This window comes from Globicephala melas, chromosome 10 (assembly GCF_963455315.2).
Source record: "Globicephala melas chromosome 10, mGloMel1.2, whole genome shotgun sequence".
NCBI classification, from domain to species: domain Eukaryota; kingdom Metazoa; phylum Chordata; class Mammalia; order Artiodactyla; family Delphinidae; genus Globicephala; species Globicephala melas.
The window spans coordinates 98,267,779-98,289,703 of NC_083323.1; the positions used below are offsets into that span (position 1 = coordinate 98,267,779).

At 53.8% G+C, this 21,925-nt stretch overlaps 1 protein-coding gene across 1 annotated transcript in view; it reads right to left on the minus strand.

The window, feature by feature from the left end:
- CCND2 (cyclin D2) overlaps positions 1-21,925 on the minus strand; it is a 27,386-nt gene continuing 5,461 nt past the window's right edge. The window contains exons 4-5 of the mRNA XM_030834682.2: positions 13,650-13,798; positions 1-4,965 (exon numbers count right to left, since the gene is read on the minus strand). Coding sequence (XP_030690542.1) covers positions 4,816-4,965; positions 13,650-13,798 — 299 coding nt within the window. The 3' untranslated portion in view covers positions 1-4,815. The remainder of the gene's footprint in view (positions 4,966-13,649; positions 13,799-21,925) is intronic.

Consider the following 21,925-nt stretch of genomic DNA (forward strand, 5'->3'; position numbering starts at 1 on the left):
AAAAAAAAAAAAATTATAATAATAATAAAAGAAAGTCCAAGACGAGAAACTGTAACTGAGAGAGAGAGAGAGAGAGAGAGAGATCTGAGGTACATGGTAATGAACATAATGGAAAAAATCCAATGGCCTGGTGATCTGCCGGGGACTTCAGAGCTGGCCAGCAGTAAGAAATACAACCAATTTAAAAAAGAAAACAAAAGAAACCACGAGAACTGTTTTTTTTTTTTAAAGGATAGGCACCTGTCAAAATACACTGGCTACTGTAATGGCTACAGTCAGTAAGGCACTTTTTTCCCCAAAGTAGGCTGCAGGCAAAGGGATAAATGCGGCAGCTCCAGCATGCGTGTGTATGTTTGCCGATGGCTTCTGGAAACCTAAGCCAGGAATCGGGTCTGACAGCCCAGCCAAGTCTAAAAGCAGAGACACACGGATACAGAACGGTGGTCCTGGCTGAAGTGACGGTTCTGGGTCATTGAGAATCCAGAATCATGAAAAGCCAAGTGGGATGAGGAAGCCATACACGTCCTCTCGAATCTCCCGGCCCGATTTTGTACCAACGGGTGACAGGAACTGCCCCGTAGCTACAGAGTGTCTGCTGGCTGAAGGGGACTTTACCGTCTCAGCAGTAATTTCCCTTTTAAAGCTATTCTCAGGGTCGGACTGTCTCAAAGATAAACAAAGAGGAATCCTTTTGGCTTAGAAGCCAGCTGGCTTACTCAGATTTCCCCCCCATTCTTACTTCCCATTTCCACTCTACCAATATTCTCTTCTTGAGCTAGAAAATTATTTACACGAGATAAGGTGCGAGTCTACTTCTTCTCCCAGCCCTGACCCCTGTGGCCCGTGGAGGGAAAATGCCCCTGCCCTCTTCGAGAAAGTCATCCAATCCTGCTACCGTCCGCAGCCCCTTCGCAAGGGAAGCCCCCGATGCCCGCAGCCGAGGTGGCGTCCCCTCGGAGCCACGCGTGCCCAACTCGCATGCTGAAGGAGGCCGAACCGGGCCTCCGCCGCAGCACACGCCCCAGCAGGGACCCGGCTGGGGGACGCAGTGGGCTGCTCAGTGGGGTGGGGCAGTTCCAGAGGACAGCCTCCCCGGACAGAAGCCCCTTCTCTCAGCCTGGGGGGGGGGGGCGTTCTGCTGAGGCATCGGTGCCCTGCCCCCGCCTGCAGGCTTCTCGGCTGTCATGAACCCGCATGGAACTGAATTATGCTTAGCATATATTTTTGGCATACAAGGATTTTCCCCCGTAGGATTTGGCCAAAATTTGGCAGGTGAGGGGAACAACTTAGCTCCCACTGATGGAGAAAAACATAAACAAACAAACAACCAAAAAAAACCACCAAAAAAAAAACCATACAGAGGAGGAAGTAAAGAAGAGAGAGAAAGACAACAAGGTAGAAAAAGACCAGAATAGGTTTGGAACCCTCTTAGCGGGAGGAAAGAGAAAAAAAATGCATGGGGAGAAGTGAACTCCTCTGGGACAAAAACTCCTACCGAGGAAACCAATCCAGGGAGCGGGTATAAGCCAGTTCAGCAAAGCCGGGATCCCTTCTTCTGTGTTAAGGAGAGAGCAGGCAGAAAAGCTAAACTACCTGGCGCGCTCCTCACCAGCAACCCTACACCTCCCATCACACTAGGCCCTGAGGATGGGAAGGAGACAAAGCCGGCAGGCCCCAGTGGCCCCCTGGGGGCTCCAGGGCTGGGAAGAAGAAAAAACCAGAAGGCCCCAGCGGCCCCCTGGGGGCTCCAGGGAAAGTGGAAAGTGAAGGACTCTGGGGGAGTCTGTTGGCCTGTTTCCTTATTTGTCAGGTTCTCTCATTTGCTGCTTCCCTTTGAGCTTAGCGGCTGGTCACTGTTCAAGGGATCTGTACCTGGCTTTCTCTTTAGGTTCCAAGACTCCCAAGAACTCTAGGGTCCATGCATTCCTCCATCCTGTGGAACCCCTCAGGGCCTAGAAGAGTGGCCTGTGCAAACTGTGCTCCCGATAAAACAGGCTGCTCAGCCTTCCTCTCCAGAACCTCAGGATACAGCACCCACTGGCCCACCAGGAATCCCTAGAATGTCAGGGTCATGTAACTCACCAAGTCCTGAACCCTTCTCACACACTTCAAGGGAGACTGACGCATCTGGGGCTGCATCTCTCTGCAGAGAAGCAGCCTCCCTACCTCCCTTCGACCACCAATCCAATACTCATCTGACCCATCTTTCCAACCATGCCAATTCAACGCACGATCTAAAACCTGAAAACCATTTAGTGCCACTTAGCAAGGACCTGGCTGCGCTTGCCTGCCGCAGGCCGGACAGGTGGGAGCAGTTGCCGTGGCAACCCTACCTGCTGCAGGTTCAGACCTAGGAAACCCTCCGAGATCATCCTGAACGGGGGCTGCCCGTATCCGGGAAGGGGCCAGAGAGAGGGGAAACGTTCCAGATGAAAGGACCCAAAGCAGATGAGAGCCCTGCTTTAGAAAGGCCTGCAAGATGAGACTCTCCAGATAGCCTGCTGGAATTCTCTAGTCTGTGTCCTGATCGCTGGTACCCACGTGGTACCTACTCCACTGCATCAACCTCTGTGCTGAGTGTCAGCCTTGCGGGGGAGGGGAAATCCCTTGGTTCAATTGCATTTTTTCCATCATGATGAGGATACCAGAGTCAGAATGGAAGCCTGATGACCTTCACCACGGAAGAGGTCCCTGGGCGTGAGACACCCTGGGGCCAAATCCTCCACCTGCCACCTGGGAGGGGCCGCACAGCCTCCTCCCCGCCTTCTGCCTTCCCTGACTAATGGGCTCCCAAGCAGAAACTGTCCGGTTGTGAGGTATTATGAGAACAAAAATGTGAACCATTTTCTTTTGTAGCTATTGATTTTGTCCAGTACACCTGAGGTAAAGAATACTCTGTCTTTGAAGGATGTGACCAGAGAGGAAAAAAAAAAAAAAAAAAATCCATGAATACGCTACCAGAAGAAAACAAACTATGTATGGAAGGGCTTTTCCAGTACGAAGAACTCCTATCTCAACCATCTACTTCAGGACTTGGAAATTTAAGCGGGAAAATAATATATTATAAAATTGTTTATAAGATAGCAGCACACTCGGTGAAACATTACAGCTATAGGTACTGTTAACGTGGATAACAATGAATGATCTCAGCTTCTTAGCAGCGCAAAAAAAAAAATAATAAAAAACTGAACATAATAAAATGAAAAATAAGAGACCCTTAGATTTTTCTCCATCTTAAACCCTTATACTACGAAACAAGGCAGAATCTGTGTATAAAACAATTCTTCAGAGTAGCCCTGTTCTGATCTTTTTTTTTATTTTTACTTAAAAAGGCAAATATTTTAATAGCTTCATTACCTGTCAATTATAATTGTGCAAAAAAAAAAAAAGTTGGTGCTTCAACCTCTCTGCTAACTGAATGCCTCTAAGACGTGGAGAGGAAAAAAAATTCAAGTACGCTGAATGCAACCTTGCAATGAAATCAACAAAAAAACGGAAACGGGAACGAAATGCCACACTGATGACCCGCTGTCTGTCTTTGCACCAGCAATAACGCTTTTTTCCATGTCCAAAGGAGGAGTATAGAGGTGGGAATTAAGATCCTTCTGTGCCACCAAAATGGTAACAGAGCTTTGTTTTTAGGAATGTTGTGATGGGGATTTCAGCGGAAGAGGGTGTGTCTTGAGTTCCGGTGGGGATGCCAGAGAGTGTCAGATACAGGACAGCAACCCAACTGGGGGCAGGAGGGGAGGGGGCACAGGAGAAGGGAGGCATCTACTCTGCATGATTTGCATAAACCATCCCATCTATCCCTCGGGAACAATTTTTCAAAGTGCTTTTCGAATGGAATGGTTTATACCAAAACGCTCACCTGTGGACCAGACACGCCAATCAGCACCAAAGAATTCGTTTGTTTCCTAATGAGGGATGCCAAGGTCACATTACTCTCTTGAACACATCAGGAGAAAAGTTTCCATTCCAGATCCCACCCTCGGGCTCCATCTGCCTCCATCTCATAGGAGTTTTGGGGATGGCCCGTAGCTAGATTGCCCCTTTTCGATAAAAATTGGGTGGTGTCTGCAACGAACCATGTTTGGAAGAAGAAGCAAGATGTCGAAAAACGTGAAACCCCAGGATCCAATCACCTGTGTCCAACGGGCAAACATCACCTCTTTTAGGTAGCAGCTACTGTAGACAGCGAGAGCCGTCACGAGAGGCCCAGCAACGCTCCTGACTTAGTAACAAACAGGTGGTCGGGAGGAAGGGCGCTTCTCCATCCAAAACGGTTCGATCGCACTGAGATTATTTTGTAACTCCCTCCCCATCCTGTCCCTCCTTATTTCTAACTCCTTCTCGAGTTCATTGCTTTGCAATCTAATCCTGCCATAAGTGGCATCTGCAATTCCTCGAAAGTATCCTACCAGGGGTACATACATGCTAGTTCATAACAGGAAAAAAAAAAGTCTCTAATTTGTTCCCATAGTGCAGGCATACATTTTCGCTAGCTACTCTGCAGGTTTTCCTGTAAGCATTTTACTATGACTTTTAACATCATCAAACAATAATAACTGTTCGCATATATACGGGATTCCCTTCTGTTGTACTTCAAATAGGCACCAGATGCTGTTACTGATTCCGTGTTTATAGGACCTTTATCTCTCACTTCTAAAAGATCTTTCAATATGATCTAGGTGGGGGCAGGTTTTTTTTTTTTTTTTTAAGTTTCATCCTAAAACATTAAGAGAACAAAACACAACCAGAGAGAAGGAGAGAGCAGATTGGACGCTTCTCTCCCATTCGGCCTGCCCGACATCCTCACAGGTCAATATCCCGCACGTCTGTAGGGGTGCTGGCTTGGTCCAGCTCGTCCTCCGACTTGGATCCGTCGCCCTGGTCCTGACGGTACTGCTGCAGGCTGTTTAGCAGCACCACCTCAATCTGCTCCTGGCAGGCTTTGAGGCAATCCTAGAGGAAGAACGGTCCAGACCAGAGCTGTTAGCAAAGGCAACAGTACGCAGAGCAACTGACGAAGAGAACACACATGATTCAAGCCCCGCCTGAGTCTGCGCTCGCTTTCCAGCAGAAAGAAAGCTGAAATGTACAGGAGATGCATCCTTCCGGTGCCGGAACCTCACCACTCCAAGTGGGGTCCACGGGCCGGCAGCATCAGCACCATCCGGGAGCTTGTTAGAAATGCAGAACCTAGGACTTCCCTGGTGGTCCAGTGGTTAAGCATCCACCTTCCAATGCAGGGGACGCGGGTTTGAGCCCTGGTCGGGGAACTAAGATCCCACAGGCCGCGGGGCAGCTAAGCCCACGGTGCCGCAACTACTGAGCCCGTGCTGCGGAGCCCACACGCCAAAACCAGAGACAAGCCTGTGTGCTGCGATGAAAGATCCCGAGGGCCACGACTAAGACCCGATGCAGCCTAATTAATTAATTAAAGAAAGAAAAAAGAAATGCAGAACCTCATTCCTCTCCAGACCAGTCAGATCAGAATCTGCATTTTAGCAGAAGCCCAGGTGAAGTGTATGCACAGGACCTGGGCACCACTGGCCAAGATGAGCAGCTGTTTGTGGCCACACGGTGCCTGGTAATCCAAGGGCCAAGGAGATGCTTCCCGCTTGGGGACACCGGGAGGTGAGAAGGAAAAGGGGAAGGCCAGCCGTACAGACAGTGTGACCACACTAGACCACCCAAGGGATAGATAAGAGAATGGACTGAACTACACTGATCCTCACAGCGACTGCGGAACCGCTTAAAAACAAGCAATCTGTTTTTCGCTTATTTACCGCTCCCTTAACTCTCATAAAAATACAACACAGAAATGTTTTCAAAATTCTGGACGCTTGAGCCGTCTAATTTGGGAATAGGCAAAAAAATCCCTGCAGCATTGCTTTGATATTAGTCTATATTTGGTAGGGAAGATGCACCATGTGTTGATCTCAGGCAGATGTTTCTGTTAGCTGGGTGGCGTGGGACACAGCGGCAATTCGTGGGTGTCACTAGGGAGGGATGGTGGTTGGTAGTAGCAAGTGGGAGGTGAGCTGAAGAAATTGCTCTTAGGAGCTATTTCCCAACATCTCTCCTTGGCAAGCCTGCTTTCCTGTGCCCTCGTGAGCAGCACAGACACATGGAATAGGTTAAATCCACTCTGCCTGGGTCTTTCCACAGTTTAATGTACGTTTCCCAGCGGTTACTGTCTGCCGAGCACCAAAGCGTCATCTCTATTTTCCCAAGATCTAAAAATAAAGTTGGGGTTCTCAGGAACACCGTTTCCATTCCTTTCTCATCTCTCATCCATTTCAGCTTTGTATGAAATTCAAGATCGGGAGCAATGGCAGACCGAGCACTAAGGGCAGAGATGAAATTTCACCTGCAATGAACTAAGAGTGACTAGAAGGCAGGGGTATTTGCTGTCGCCCCACCAGACTTGCAGGCAGCCGCTAAGTTATCTTCCTTCTCTGACCTCAGTTTCCCCACTTGTAAAATAAGGCTCAGGAAACGCTCACAGACGGAGGACCAACTGCGATCATTTGGACAAAGTGCCAAGTTCAACACACGACAATCATTTATTACGAACAGAAAGAAGTCCATCCTGGACTGTGAAAGAATTCCTGAGATTTCTTTGAAACGAGGTACGAACGAGCATTTGCTCAGGACAGGTGAGGCGGGCAGTGCAGCGGGCACAGTGGATGGAGCGTCCGGCAGGGCAGACGTACCCCGGCCCAGAGCTCTCCGTCCCCAATGAGAAAGAGCCAGGGACTGGCCACTGAGGACCCAACAACGTTTCTCAGACTGGCCTGTGGCCTCGCCTGGTCATGTCCTCTAACCTGCCTGACCCCCTAACTGGTGAATTAGAAGCTGACGGGCCTCGCCCACTGCCTGCTCTGCCCGTCCAGCACTCCTCCTCCAAGGCCCGTCCTGCAGTGGCCGTGCTTCTGGTCACTCACCACTCACGAAGGTGCTCGGTGGTGAAGGCTAAAGGCAGGATGCTTCTAAGGGCACCTGCATTTCAGCGGAAGGCACTAGAGGACCCGAAAGCCTTATGATCTCAAACAATTAATCTTAAACAACAAGGTTAACAACGTAAAAACTGGTGAGAGTCAAAACTCCTCTGGCTTGTCCCTGAGGAAGCTCCTGGCCAATCCTGTCCGACTTTCCTTCCCCAAGGCTCTATTTCTGGGTCAGCACATCTGCCACCCCAATAATACGACAAACTCAGGATGCCGTGACCATCACTGCCTTAGCCACACTAGCAGCCAGAATGGATGGTCCTCCAAACAGGGAGACCGGGCTCTGGAGAGCTAAAGAATTTGATTCGGGGCCACGGGCAGTCTCCCTTTGGGTCACCCATGTTCCTACTGTTCCCGGTATTTAGATTTCCCTCCCAGCAGCCTTAGACCCTAAAGGAACAGTTCTGAGAAAGGCCTACAGGGAGGGCTGGCACACTGGGCAGTGACTTCTACGGGACTTCAAGAGAACACAGGCGTCGAATGTCATATTTATGTAACTTCCAGCCAAAAACAGCTTTCCCGAATAAAATGAAGAAAGAGTTCACATTAAACACAAACTCTCCTTTCTTGATTTTTCCAGTCCCACTTGAATTTCAATCTAAATCATTCCTGACTATGGCCAGCTCTTCCTCTTTGATATCTCTTACTCCAAGGGAAAAGGGACGACTATAGCAGTTCCCCCAGAAACGAGGGACCCTGAAGCCCATAGGCTCAGCTGTGACAGCAGGACGCTAAAGCTCTCGGTGGACCAATGGTGTCCCTCATTGCTGGAAAGCGCTCTGGGGTCTCCGTCTAACCCTCCCCTGGTTCCACTGCTTCATGACTTGACTGTCCTACTCTGAGTTTCAACTGCGGGGACCTCTCGCTCTCGGCTAGATGAAAACCTACTTAAGGGCAAGAGCTTGTCTTGCATAAAGGATGTTGCACGTTCTACTCGGACAGTGGCAGGAAGGAAATCGGCATCCCTCTTCCTGGAAACAGAGCTCACTCCCTGCATTTTAAACCTTCCTTTAGGATTGCAGGAGTCTTTCTTGGGCGTCCCAAGAGCGTGTGGATTTCCTGTGAGCTGGTGGAAAGTGAGGTCCGAGGGAGGGCGGGCTGGTGCCCCTACCTCAGCAGACACGCCCCTCCACCCAGTCCACCTGGCCCCAGTCTTGCCGGAGGGGCTCCCAGTCTCCCGAGCGGGTAGGAGAGCGCCGGGGGGACTGGGGTGGGAGGGGTGATCTGGACGAAGGGAGGAGGCCAAGCCCAGAGAAGGAAACAGAAGGGGGGACAAGTTGCAGAGCCTGAAGGGAACCCAAAGCGAAGCTGGAGAGAGTGATGGCTATGTGTCCACGGGCGGAGTTCTAAGGCGACACACACAGATCCTTACAGGATCTGAGAACTGGGGGCTCTGGGGGGCTTTTGGAGATCCAACAGCCAGCTGCGCCCACTTCACAGCTAGGGAGCCGACCCGAAGCTGGCTCCTCCCCCAATCACACCTAGTTAATAACGATCCCTGGCCTTCAAAGGGCGAGACTCCAATTCCAGAACTGTCTTCCCTGTGCACCTCTCCACCTCTTCCGGGCTCTAAGGAAAGACAGAGCAGAGAATCTCCGAGAAAGGGAGACACAGCCCAAGTGGCCTGGAAAACCCCCGACAGCGCCTCCGATGAAAAGATGCTGCGCGCACGGCAAGTGCCGGGGCTCCGGGCCCTCTGCTTCTCCGCAGCCTCCAGAAGCACCAGCCATTGTGCCGAGATGCCCCAAATTAAGCTGCTTAGAGGGAGAGCCATAATGCTCGTCTGTCAGCCTGGACAGGTGGCACTCCAGTGCTGGGGGTCGGGCAGGCCTCCAGCCCGAGGATGCTCGGCCCCTCCCCCACCCACCCCCGGGCCCGCAGCCCTGACAGCGGCATTTGTGATGCCCGGCTCCTTCCCCGGCCCGACTTCCTCCGCGTGCTGGCTCCAGCCCCGCGCCCCGCACCCTCCTCGGCCCTCTGAATGGGCTGCGGAACTGCTACCATCAGCCTCCAGTGTCACTGCATCACGGCATTGTCACCACACACGCACTGCACTCAACAGGGGCACAAAGGGCTGAATGAGCCCCAGACCCGCGGCCAACTCAGGCACAGACAACTTAGGAAACTATCTCATTCTTCCTTTCTTCACAGCCTGTTGGGCTTATTTCCTTGAATACCAAATGAGGCCCGCGGCAAAACTCGAGCTCAAGCAGGGGCGGGAAGCATCGGCCTCCGTTTCTGTTTCCTCTGCCGTCCCGCCCCCGGCTTCCCGTCCAGCGACTCTCCTGCGGGCTTCTGACCACAGGCCCTGTTCGGGGCACAAAGGACAGTCTCGGGGACGCGGGGGCCTTCAGGAGAAGGTGTGCTGTGAGGGCTCCGGGGACCAAGGCAAGGGTGGGGACCCTGGGGTTCTGACATGCAGTCACTATCGAGTCTTCCCTGGCGCTGCGGATGACCCTAGGGGAGGGATGGCCTGGAATCTTCCTGGGCAATAGTTAAGAATTCAAGGGACTTCCCTGGCGGTCCAGTGGTTAAGACTTAGCCTTCCAATGCAGGGGATGTGGGTTCGATCCCTCGTCAGGGAGGTAAGATCCCACAGGCCTCCTGGCCCCAAAACCAAGACATAAAACAGAAGCAATATTGTAACACATTCAATAAAGGCTTTAAAAAAAAAGAAGGCAACAGAGAGTTTTGGTGTAATCTAGGTAGAAAAGGGTACATGTAATGACAGGACGACTCCCATCTATACCTGTCCTGTTGAATACCTTCCAGTAACTTCCCATCTTCATGGCCCGTGAGCCCCAGTTCTACTTGTTCATTAGTGACTTAGGAAAATGGTGTCACGTGAAAACAAAGTGACTTGCTCTAAGATAAAGTCAGGTAAAACTCAGGGGACCCTGACATATTGTTAATGTTAAGACCTATCTAGCTTTTCCAAAAGACCTGGGGAGACCAAAGCACTAGAAACACACTTGAAACCCACCTGCCCAGCCTTTGTCCCCCTTCCTTCCTCCCCCGCCCTCCCTCCATCATTCCCCAATGACTCTGCCAGGGGATCTGGAGAAAAGGCTGAGTCAAAGTTGGGCCTCGTTCAAAAGAGTCTATATACAAGTGAACAGGGAGATAAAGGCTGGCACCAAGCTCCAGCAGGATGCCGAGGGGACGGAAGAGGAACCCCGATTCTGCCAGGGAAGTGGCCCAGTCGGTCCCCCCCTTCACAAGCGGACCCTTGGCAACGGAAGCCCCGGTAGACGTTCCCCCAAGGCCAGAATGGCCTCTCTGGCTGGTGTCTGTTTTTAGCAACACTTAGGAGTAGAAGGAAAGAGTACTTAAAATACACCACCCTCTGAGACTTATTCCCTGTAAAGCTGTCAGGCTTCTCACTCAGCTTTCTCTTTGGAATGAAGCGTTCCGGTTTATTTTGACAACCAGAGCGAACAACAGAGAGCAGCTTTCTCAGGGCCGCGTGGGTCCCTCCTATCAAAGCTCCCTGCCGCCGGCCAGAGAGCCAGAGAGCCAGAGAGATGGCTCTGGCTGTTTCAGGGAGAAAGAGGGGATCCTCTTTCTACAGTCATATCTCTGACAATCGACGGAAAAAGGACACCGTCAGCTGGTCCAGGTCTCTAGGTGCAAGGGGCAAGGGGCACGGGGCTAGCACACAACTGTAGGGACTCTGGGGTCAAAGGCCGGCACGTCCCGATTCTCATCTGCCCGTGCACCAGGGCCCATAGGGCAGAAGGTAGTCTGGGCACTGGGCTTCCCTGTGGGAGGGGGGCTCAACGCAAACCCCTGGGCACTTCAGTGTGGCCCAAGGACATTTTACGTCTATGTGGGTATCTACAACTTTTTGTTGTAGCAATATATACACCACCCAGCACTGAGCGTCTTCATCAGTTTTAAGGGTACAGCGTCAGCTCTGAGTACATTCACTGTGTCGTGAGACCACCACCCTCTCCAGGACTTTTCTTCCCAAACGGAAACTCCATCCCCATTACACAATCACTCCCCCACCCGCTGGGCCCTGGGAACCTCTATTCCACTTTCTGTCTCTATGGATTTGACGACGTCTAGGGGCCTCGGGACCTCATGTAAGCGGCATCCCACGATATTTGTCTGTGTCTGGCTTATTTCACTGAACACGTCCAAGGCTCATTCACAGTGTAGCATGTATCGGAATCTCATTTCTTTTTAAGGTTGAATAATGTCCCATGGCATGCACATACCACAGTTTCTTTCTCCATCCCAAGGCCATTTTCAACCACCAAGTGATGGCTTCTACTCTGCATTTTATGTTAGGCCCGGAGAGCTCCTTCCCGAGGGCTGATTTCCTACTGCACGTCTAGTTCCAAACACCCGCTTAGCATCCACTCATTTGATCTTCATTTGCTGGGGTTTTACGTGCTTTACCGTGGATTCGCCATACAATCGCTACGTTCCTTGGTGACAGGAACCTCATCTTTTATTTTCCGTGTGCCGCCCACCCCCCACCTTCTTCCACGCTGTCTGTGCCTCGCTTGTTCGTGGGCCTTGCTCACAAGGTGACAGCCTGCCCGAGAGCTCTCCGGAGAACACAGGCTGATGGGTGGGAGGACTTAGCGCCCGACGTCCGGCACACACAATAGCTGAGGCACCGAGGACGTCCCCAGGGAGAGTGGGATGCGGCTCTGGGGACCCAAGGTAAGCTGGGAACTTCCTGAGCTCTCCAACTGTTCTCTGAAACGGGTACATGCATGCTTGGTTTTTCACATTAAAATGTTTAACCCGGGGCCGACTGGTGAGAACAAGGCAGATGTGTGCACGTCCAACAGCTGGCGACTTTTAGAAGGAACCTCTAAACCAGCTTTGCATGTAGTTGACCCAGTCTGACAGCGACCAGGATGGCCTGGCTACATAGTATCTGACAGGGGCAAGCAGCGTCTCCCATATGAAACGAGAGACTAGTTTGCGGACTTGAAAAGCAAGGCACAGCCCACAAGCTCCCCTGGCACCCCAGGAGCGACCTCTGTCCATCTGAAGCCTACAGTAACGGGTGACAGAGAGATGCGGGAGAGAGCTGGAGACCCCGTGGGACAATCGGCCCATCAGGGCACATCTAGAAATATCCGAAGGAGGTTACTATGCTGGCGGGGGGTGGGGTGGGGGGAATCAAACACTTGTCACTGACATTTTTGTCCCCGGGGGTCGAGGAGGGGCTGGTCTTCAGCGGGTTGGGAGTCCTTTTGGCAAGGCAGCCTCAATAGAAGATATTCAGAAAAGGAGGGAAGCATATCATTTCTATAAATGCTAAGTTCCGTCCAAGATTTGCCTCTAGAGGATTCGAAGAGCATTCTTCCCAGGAAGCTGCACTGGAGGGTCTTTTCCATCTACATTTTGGAAACCACGCTTCGGAAGCCTGTTTGCAGCCAGCGTTTGAAAAGCATCTCTAAGAACTGTTTCAGAGGAGAACCCCTCCCTGTGCCACGTCCTTGAGATGGTAATGAAGGCCGAGGCAAAATCTGGGGGGGGGGTCGGGGGGGAGGCCAGCCAACTGCAGTCTTAGGCGTGCTGACATCTACCCTTTTGCCCAGCATCCCTGGTGGGGGCACTGGCCCCAGGCCTGTAAACCACATTATCCCTTATAAGTCAATATATGCCCACAGCAGGGCATTCAGAATCCCCCTGACCATCTAGAGGGGGTCATCACAAAGTTCCCCTGCATTCTTGAGTCTCTCCATGGTGACTTGAGAGGGGCCTCAGAGCTGACACCCCTCTCTCGAGTGGCTTTAAACCAAAGGCCTTTTTCAAACAAAAAGATCCCAGGAGCTGCGGCGAGGGAGGAATGCAGGGTTCCCAGGCTGGGCGTCAGAGCCCCCAGGTTCTGGTCCCAGGCCGGTGACCCCGGCTTCTCCCCCTCTCTGACCTCGCAGAATCAACCTTCTCAGGACCACGATTTCCAGCTAGCTGAATCAGAGCCTCCCTGGCCCCTGGGCTGTCCCCCAAACCTCTCTTCTTCTAAGGAGCTCCAAATGCTGGCAACCAGAGTTCCAGCCTCTGCACTGTCCACAGGGCACCCAGAATGGAAAAATCTATAGCTAATAATAGTTCCTTGCATTTGTACGGCACTTAACTCTTTTTAAAGCGCTTTTTAATCCGTCATCACGTTGAACTAAAGGGAAGTGAGAGGCAGGCGGGGTGGAGAGGTCTGTGGAGGTGGACGCCTCCTGACGGCGGGGGGCCCCTCCGTCTCCCAAGCCCTGAGGTGCAGGAGGGGCTCGCTCGGGCCCTGCCTGCCAGCCTCAGCGCCCGTGAGCAGGCGAGAAGGCTCCACGCCGGAGGAGAGGCCGCGGATTGTACATAAATGGAAACAGGCAACAGGCGACAAGTCAGACCCATGGGGAAGCCCGGGCCACACAGGAAACTGGTCAGCAGCCCTCCCTCCCCCCTCGTCTCTGCTTGCGAAGCTCTTTTCTCTGTTTGATGGCATGTGGGGCCTCACCTGCTGAATTCTGTATGACCGCGGGTGCCGATCTCAGAAAACAGAAACCAACAGACAAAGAACCTCGGCCACCTCCTCACTGAACCAACTGTCTCTCTCCCCGAGCTGAGGAAAGAGAGGTCTGGTCACAGCCAAGGGGATGGGCGGGGGCCACCTACCACGTCGGTGTTGGTGATCTTGGCCAGAAGGTCCACCAGGGCGTCGCCCGTGAGCGAGCTCACATCCTCGTCCTGCTGGAGCCCGCAGATGGCGGCTCCCACGCTTCCAGTTGCGATCATCGAAGGCGGGTACATGGCGAACTTGAAGTCTGCGAGGACGAGAGGCGGAAGGTCAGGACCCCCGCGGACGCACCCTCTCCTAAGTCTTTCCTTCACGAGATGTCCTTCATTTATTTGCCCGTGACCGTGGCGGTTCCAGATTTAAAAGGAGGAGACCGAGTAGAACAGGGAGGTCTGAGACCAGTACAGACAAGATAACCCACGTGCCACACAAGCGACACGAGCCAAGGGCTCCACACGTTCGAAGGAGGGGGAAGTACGAGCAGGTGAATCTTAGGAAGGACGACAGCCCTGACGTGACTCTGCCATGCTCTCTGGACAGGCATCAAGGACTGAGACGGCTCAGAACAAAAGAGATGATTTGATTGAAAAAAAAAGAAAAGGACGGGACTTCCCCGGTGGTCCAGTGGTTAAGACTCCATGCTTCCACTGCAGGGGGCCCGGGTTCAATCCCTGGTTGGGGAACTAAGATCCCATGGGCCATGCAAGAAAAGTGGGAGAAGCAGCCATGGGGGGCGGGTGCTGGGGGGCAAGTTTCACACAATTCCCCACTTCTACCCAGCGTCAAGGGCCCTCAGAACGTTAGAAGAGAGGACAGGAAGCCAAGCACACTCCCACTATTAGCCGTCCTAATCAGAGGAAGGACTTGCTTTAGATTTTATGGCTTTGAGGGCTGAAGATCCCATTTTCTTGCTGAGGAAAAAAAAGAGTGGTTTGCTAGAGACAAGTGGAAAAACGATGATACATTGGATGGGCTCGAACCCCCTCATTTTCCATTTCTCCAAGAGCAACTACAGAGGATGCTTTTATGTACCAGCCTGGGAGCCCAAACACCAGTTTCTTCTGGGGCGGGGGGGTGTCCCCCAGAAGGGCCGGCAACCAAATCGGCCACCGCTGTCCATGGCAGGGAGGTAAGGATACACACCCCTTAGCCCTGCTCCTGCTGCTAAGGGCTCCCACCTGCCGACACGGCCAGGACCTGACTCGTTACAGCCTGTGTGATACAGCCGTCAGCCACGGAAGCTGTGTACAATCAGTACCTTAACGTCGTGGATGAGAAACCAAGCTGCCTGAGTCTCCACTGCCCTCCCCCTGTCCTGTGCTGATAGGTCAAAGAGGCGAGAGCTTTGTCCCTGATCCTGACCGCAGCCCCGGAGTGGAGAGCATCTTCCACAAAGGGGTCTCTCTAGTTTTGCCATCATCGCAGTGAATTCACTGCATGTAGAAGTGGAAAGTTGGAGGGAGGGGGATCGCTGTAGAGGGAAGACGTGGGTCACACTTCCATTCCCAGCATAAGCACCGCGTTTAACCTACAGAAACAGTTCAACCTACTATCTCCCCCTCTTGCTACTCTATCAACATAGTCCAAGGACGCACTTCTATCAGTGACCCCACTGTCCACATCAGGTCAGTGGCGTCCTCAGAAACTGCGCTGGGTTGCTCAACCAGGCACACACCCTTCCCCTCCTGGCCGAATCCCATGAACACAGCAGGCCTGGCCGTCTGTCTGTCTTTCTCCATGGTCTTCTGTTCTTAGCCCACGCACCATCTCCACCTCTCGAGGGATGTATATATATTACGCCACTCCACCCAAAGCCTGCTGTGCTCTAACTCGTCCAGAGCCTCTTCTCTGTCCCCGGACAGTGACGAAGCCAGCCTCCCTGCCTCCCGCTCTGCTGTAGGTCTCTTCGCATGGGGTCACACAGGAGTGTTTCTCTGCCCAGTAACCTCGTTAGCTCCCCCCGGGGACATTCACAATGCAGAGGCAGCAGCCAGCCCGTGGCCCTGGGCCCACACAGGCCCCGGGTGGGAGCAGCTGGCAGGGAAGGGCAGGGCAGGAGGGGATCCCCGGCCCCCCTGCCCCAGGCCTCAGCCCAGGGAGCATAGCCCACACACGCCTATCTTTGCATCCCGCTGCCTGCAAACCCAACTCCCACTTCCAGCAAATGAATTAATCCTGGCAGTCAGGGCGTGTGGATGGATGGTCCTGGGGTTGCCGAGAGGATCGTACCTCCCTTCTCGTTTTGTGGGAAAATGCTGAGGGGCACTGTCCCCTGCCCCGCCCCCCAGAACTGGGGAGCAAGGGCTGCATGAACACGGCAGCCTCTGGGCAGCACCGGCAGGGCCAGGGAAGCTAGGCTGGCGCCTCTAGGGCCCCGACAACTGCCCGGCTCTCCCACAAAGCCAGGTCCAGCCCGTGGGACCCTGGGCGAGTCACTTGCTCCCTCCCAGCCCCTTGGAGTCCCAGTTGTCTATGAGGAGGGTAGAGCTAGAGCAGCGAACTAACTAGTTTTTCTAACCTCCACCTGCAACTCAGTACAGGGTCATGAAATTCGTTTGTAGGTGGTGACCAGCATTTTTTGTTGTTGTCGAGTTGAACAAAATGTTAGAATAGAAAGTATCACGAAGCAATGCAAGTAGTGAGAGTCAATACTGTCTTAAGAAACATTTGTATCGATTTGACGTATCCTGACAGTTATCCTGAATTACTTTCAAAATGTATTTCTTCCTTTATGGTTTAGGTCCAAAAAGTTGGAAGAAGGTAGGCTGGCTAATCTTCTCGGGGCCTTCCGGCTCTAACTGGCTTTTTACTTAAGGCTCTGGAGTAAAAACGACTCTCAAGGAAAAGAATAAGGAAGAGACACTAGAACACAGCACGGCTTCCCCCAGGCAGCAAAGTCACAAGACATCTCTCTCCATCGAGCGGTTCTGCATGGCCTCAGGGGCTGCCCCAAGACCACACCCAGGGACACCCCCTCTCTGCTGGTAGGGGAAATGGCAGAGAGAAAAACACCTGAATAAAACATCTGAAGGGTCGTGTCCTTGTACTAGCTCTTGTTAACTAACCTCCACACTCACCCGTGGAAAGTTCCATCCAACCCATTCAGCCATTTCTGGAAACCTTCAACTTTTGGCTACGGAACTGGATGGATAGATTCACGATATTTACTTGAGGGAGGGGGCAAAAATAAAATCAGGCTTCGTGAGCACGTGCTATGATCAAGATTGCAACTGTCCGTAAATACGTGAATAGAAATGCATCAACATGCATGCACGTGGGGATATCAGGAGAACACGAAGATGTATGTAAACGCCCCCACCGTCCAGAGGGGGAAACGCTATTTGCAAAAACAAAGTACAAAGTAACGATCTCTCCCAAATCTCTGAATCTCTTGGTCAAAAAATGCCGACAAGCTCTATGTTGGTGCTGAAGGTGTGCTCAGGGGTGAGGGTCTATCTCCATCCTCAGCTGCCCACCTGGAAAGCTGAAGTGTGTGTGACTTCCTAAGAACCCGCCCCCCAGAGTGAGAGGCAATTAGCTGAGCAGGGACCCGTTCTGATCGAGTTACGACGTGTTCCTCCCTGTTCCAGGCAGCACCGTGATGATTCCCCCAAGACACGGGACATATGATCTAAATGGCTAGGTGACTTCTAAAGAAATGTCTCCAAGAAAGGATAGGAGCATTCGAGACACACACTTAGGAGGATTCCCCAAAAGCAGGTGGGAAGGGTTTGGGCCAAGCAGCTCCAAGCACTGGAAGGTGGAGGCCACGGAGGCTGGTGACCTTACCACCTACCAGCTGCGTGAAGGTGGGCAAGTCACCTGACCTCTCTGAGCCTCCGTTTTTCCACCTACACATGAGGATAATAATTATACTCTCATAGGGTACGTCTGAGGATGCCACTAAGAGAACAGGGCCTGGCTCTCGGTAAACAACCCATGACACCCACCAGCAGCATCGCTGTCATCACCCCACTATCCCTACCCCAGGGGCCCGCTGTGGGATCGGGGTGGGCAATGCTGACCGTTGGCGATCCTGTTCAGCATCTGCAGGGATGCGGCGAAACAGCAGGCCCTGCACAGCAAGGCCGGGGAGGACGAGGGCTCTGCTCTGGCCGCCCTGAGGCTCTTTCACTCTGTCTCTCTCTCTCTCTCTCTTTCTCTCTCTCTCTCTCTCTCTCTTCTCTCTCTCGCAGAACCGGCCTCATCGCGTCCCCACTGCCTCCTGCTGCTTTGTCAGCAGTGGGGGAAGCTGAGGCCTCACAGGGGGATGGAAAGAGGGCACAAGCACACAAGGAACGAGAGAGAAGTCGGACTATTCATTCAGCTGGGGTCACCCAGAACCAAGGAACGGGTCCCATAGCTCAGCAGCCCTGATCTGACCTCCACCTTCTCCACCGACCAGCCCAGGCAGTGTTCCTACTGTTTGCTTACTTGGCAAGGAATTAGCAAAGAACAAGGTGAAATTCACCTGCTTCAAGACACTCCCTTTTACCGGTGAATCGATGAAATCTTGAGAGGTTAAGTGACTTGTCTAATGTCTGATGCCGGGCCTGGGCTTAAGATGGAGAGAGGCATCTGGACGTTGCACTCTGAGACTCACCAGCAGGTAGAGAGCTCTTCAGAGGCACCGCCCACGCCCCACTGGGAATCCACGGCCATCTTTCCCATCAGAGGCGGGAGAAAAGGCCAAAGGAAGGAACCCTGGCTCAGGAGTCCAGGAGATGGGAACGCCTCCCGTCTGTGGCCCCAGCCCCCTGTGGGATCCTGCAGAGACGACGCTTCACCACCCAAGGACCTCCTGGGGCCCCACTGGGCTCCTTAATCTGGACAAGGGCAGGAGAGCTGCTCCACAGTTCATCAACTTAGTTAAGATTTCACTGAAGGAAGCGTTCTGAGCTAAGCGGGTTTGAAACCACAGATTACACGGCCCTGGGGGTGGCTTTATCCCCATTGTTTTGACTATGGTGGCCGAGGCCTTGACCGGCAAGTGTGACCACTGTGCTTCTGTTCACCACTAGGGGGCGAGAGGCGCTCGCTCCGAGGGGAAGAGAACCAGGGATGCCCTTCTCTCCCTCTCCTCCAACCTGCCTCAGGTGGGCCTTTAAAAGGCCAGAGCCGGTGGGGGGCTGGACGAGGACCCTCAGCCTGCTCCCCACGCACCTTACGGCCTGGTGGGAAGTGAGATGGGCCCCGTCAAGCTGCCCGTATGGAAGAACTGAGACTCCCGGTTCAACAGTCCACTTCCCTGAGGCCCCGTGGCCGCTCCTCGGTGGAGGGAACTCACAGGGTCGCAGATGGAAAGGGCTTTCCATCCTTCCTTCCACCTTCCAACCACCCAGGCAGACCTCCCTTTCTGGATCAGGGGCCAAGTCGTGGACCCCCTCTGGGCCACCACTGTCCGGCTGTAAACCAGGGATGAAGCGTCGCGAGACATGTCCAGGTACAGCCAGGAGGACGGGGAAGCTCTGGGGTATCACCATCCCTGGGGCCCAGGCCCGCTGGGCAGGGAGCCTGGATAGCTGAGGGCAGCACCTCAGGGTGGGGGGCTCCCAGGCACAGAGGGAGATGCGGGGTGCCGTGGGAAGGGAGGCTAAACACCCCCTCCCTCACCCCCGCCCGCGCCAAGTTCAAACTCAATGCCACTGGCTCTTCTAAACTAACTGGAATCATCTGTTCAGCATGATGTCATGCATCAGGAATCTCCCCCACGCCGGCGCGATCCTGAGTCATCCCAATGGTCTCTTTCCTCGTTGGCAGACTTGGGGGCTCTGCCATCAGAGCGGCACCAGGGGGATGCTGAGAACAGCGTGCTGCCCAGCGTCCAAAGCTCTAGGGAAGGCAGATATGAAGGGCTCCCCGCACCCCATGGCCTCCACCGACCAGCGCCAGCCGAAGCCTCCACCCCAGAGGCTGTTCAGGGCTGGGAAGGGGAGAGGACACCTCTCTCCGTCTCACCACCATGGGAAGCCTCAAGCCCCCGGAAGGAGGACTGGCAGCCCTGCCCTGCCCGCGTCTTCCCCTCTCACACACAGGCACTCTCCACGGACCGCGGGACCACCGGCAGCTCCTTCACAAGCAGCTTTCCCCCTCAACTCGCCACACAGCCCCAGGGTCGCGGCTGCCCCCGAAAGGCCGGGATCCCCGGGCGGAAGGGAGCAGGACCTGTGCTGCTGTAACTCGTGCCGGCTACCTGCCGGCCTGGCCCGGGCGCGCGCCCATTGCTCACACAGCCTGGCCCCAGAACGAGGCATCTCATCCAGCCGGAAGGTGGTCCCCTCAAGAAAAGCAGCCCCTTGGCTTTCACTCCGTCAGGCCCACAGCCCTAAAACCCCAGGCAGCGGGATGCCACGTGACTCGGCCATGCAGACACACTCGAGGGCAGATCAGGGAAAGAAACGCCTCTCAGACAGGCTCATCCCCTCTAGACCCAGAAACGTGTGAAACCCTCCTTGAGCTCCGAGCGGTCCACGCGTGGCGCTCAGTACCCAGCTGGAGATGTTCCTATTCCCATCCTTCCCTGCCTCTGCCCCACGCTAGCCCCTCTCTCAAAGGGCAGTCTTCCCGACTTCCTCCGCCTCCCCTCAGACCTCTATCCCTTGCCCCTGAATCCCAGGCTCCCTCCTCGGGCCCCAAACGTGGCAGCTGCCCCAAGGACCTGGCCAAGGAGGCCAGGAGTGGCGGACGGGATCCCCAATTTTAGAGCGTGGGTGGGCCTTTAGGCAATCCGGGGATCTGCTTTTGGCCTGGGTCACTCCACCCACCCTCCCGACCCGAGTCAGAGATCAGCGAGGGGGAGTGGGCAGATGGACCCCAAAAGGTACGTCCGTCAAGAGACAAGGTCAGAGCAGAGCACTGGCTATCGACAGCTGGGCGATGGGGGAGCGCAGGGTCAGGGGTCAGCTGTCCTAGAGAGAAAAGGGCTGGTTGACCCCTTCTCCACAGTGAATCATGACAATGGAGAGGAAGGGACAGCGGGGCCTGGGAGACAAAATGACAAGTCAATGAGGGGCTGACCTCTAGGGGCCAGGCCAGACGGCAGAAGGGGAGGAAGCAGAAGAAGGGCTACGGTGTGCAGGGCGGCAAGAACCGCGGGCAAAGAATGGTCCCCCAGGGCTGCAGGAAGGGCACAGGGCACGGACACTCCACGAGGCTGGGCCTGGACCTGGGAAGCTCAGGGACGGGAAGCCTGCTCTGGGATCCACAGTGCGGGGGCTGGACCCTGCATCTGAGCCCACAAAGGCTGAGCACAGCATCCTGCTAAACTCAAACGGGGGTAGCAGGGTTAGGGTTAGGAAAGTCATTGTATCCGCTCAGTAAAAGTCAGAATCGGAGACATTTTCACATTTGGTACCAGGGCACATCGCCTACACCTTGCCTGGTTGACAAAAGACCGCCTTGTACATCATCTCTCTTCTGATGTGCGTTTTCCTAACCACCTGAAAAGGCCGTAGGAGCGTCATGTGTCAATAGGCATATTTTGCAGATGAAGAGGCTGAGGTTCAGAGAGGTCGCGGGCTGGTAAGTAGCAAAGCCCGACCTTTTGACTGTGAACAGGGCACGTAGGCTACATTGCAGATAACGTGCTCATCTTAACACGTAACAAGATACTGAAAGAAGTCAAGCCCCAGGCCCACCTTTGCAATTCCAGTACATGCTCCTGGCAACCGTGGACCCCGCCCTCTCCCCCGGGGCAGGGGGGAAAGGTCCACCCAAGCAAGTTCTTTCCCTAACACTTCTGATTGTGAAAATATGAACTCCTGACGCTCCACCCTGGCCAACGATGGGTCCGGAGTTTCTCCCATGGCCACTACCGTTAGGGGTGGGGGGAAAAAGATGGGGGGAGGGGGAAGACGGCGGAAACTGGCCAAAGTTCAGTGTGATGAGACGGTATCAAACCGCTGCCTTTAGTTTATCAGTTAATTGCAAAGCAAACGGGCCAACGAGGACACAGAGGACTATGTATCCATTGCGGGATCAATGGGGTGGGTGTAGCGCTCTTAACATGAAAAGGCGGTTGCAGCGGTAAAAAGGCTGCAGTCAAAACCCCAACACGTGGAGGGAGGGCAGCAGAGCCCAGGCGCAGGAAGCAGTCCTTGCTGAAAACCCCACATGTTCACCCGAACCCTGCAGAAGGAGCTGCCAGAAGGCAGTAAATGTCCTGCAGCCAAAAGAATTCCTCTGGCCTCCCTGACCACTTATCAGGGCAGGCGGTATTTATCTTGACAGCGTTCCTCGGACCTATATTTGCATCCCGCCCCCCTCCAAATTTCCTCTTGGGCTTATCTCCAAGCCATCCTTTTCCTCCAAAGATGAAAGATTGAAACACGACCAGAGGGCAGTATATATAATCTTCAAAGAGCACTTTAGACAC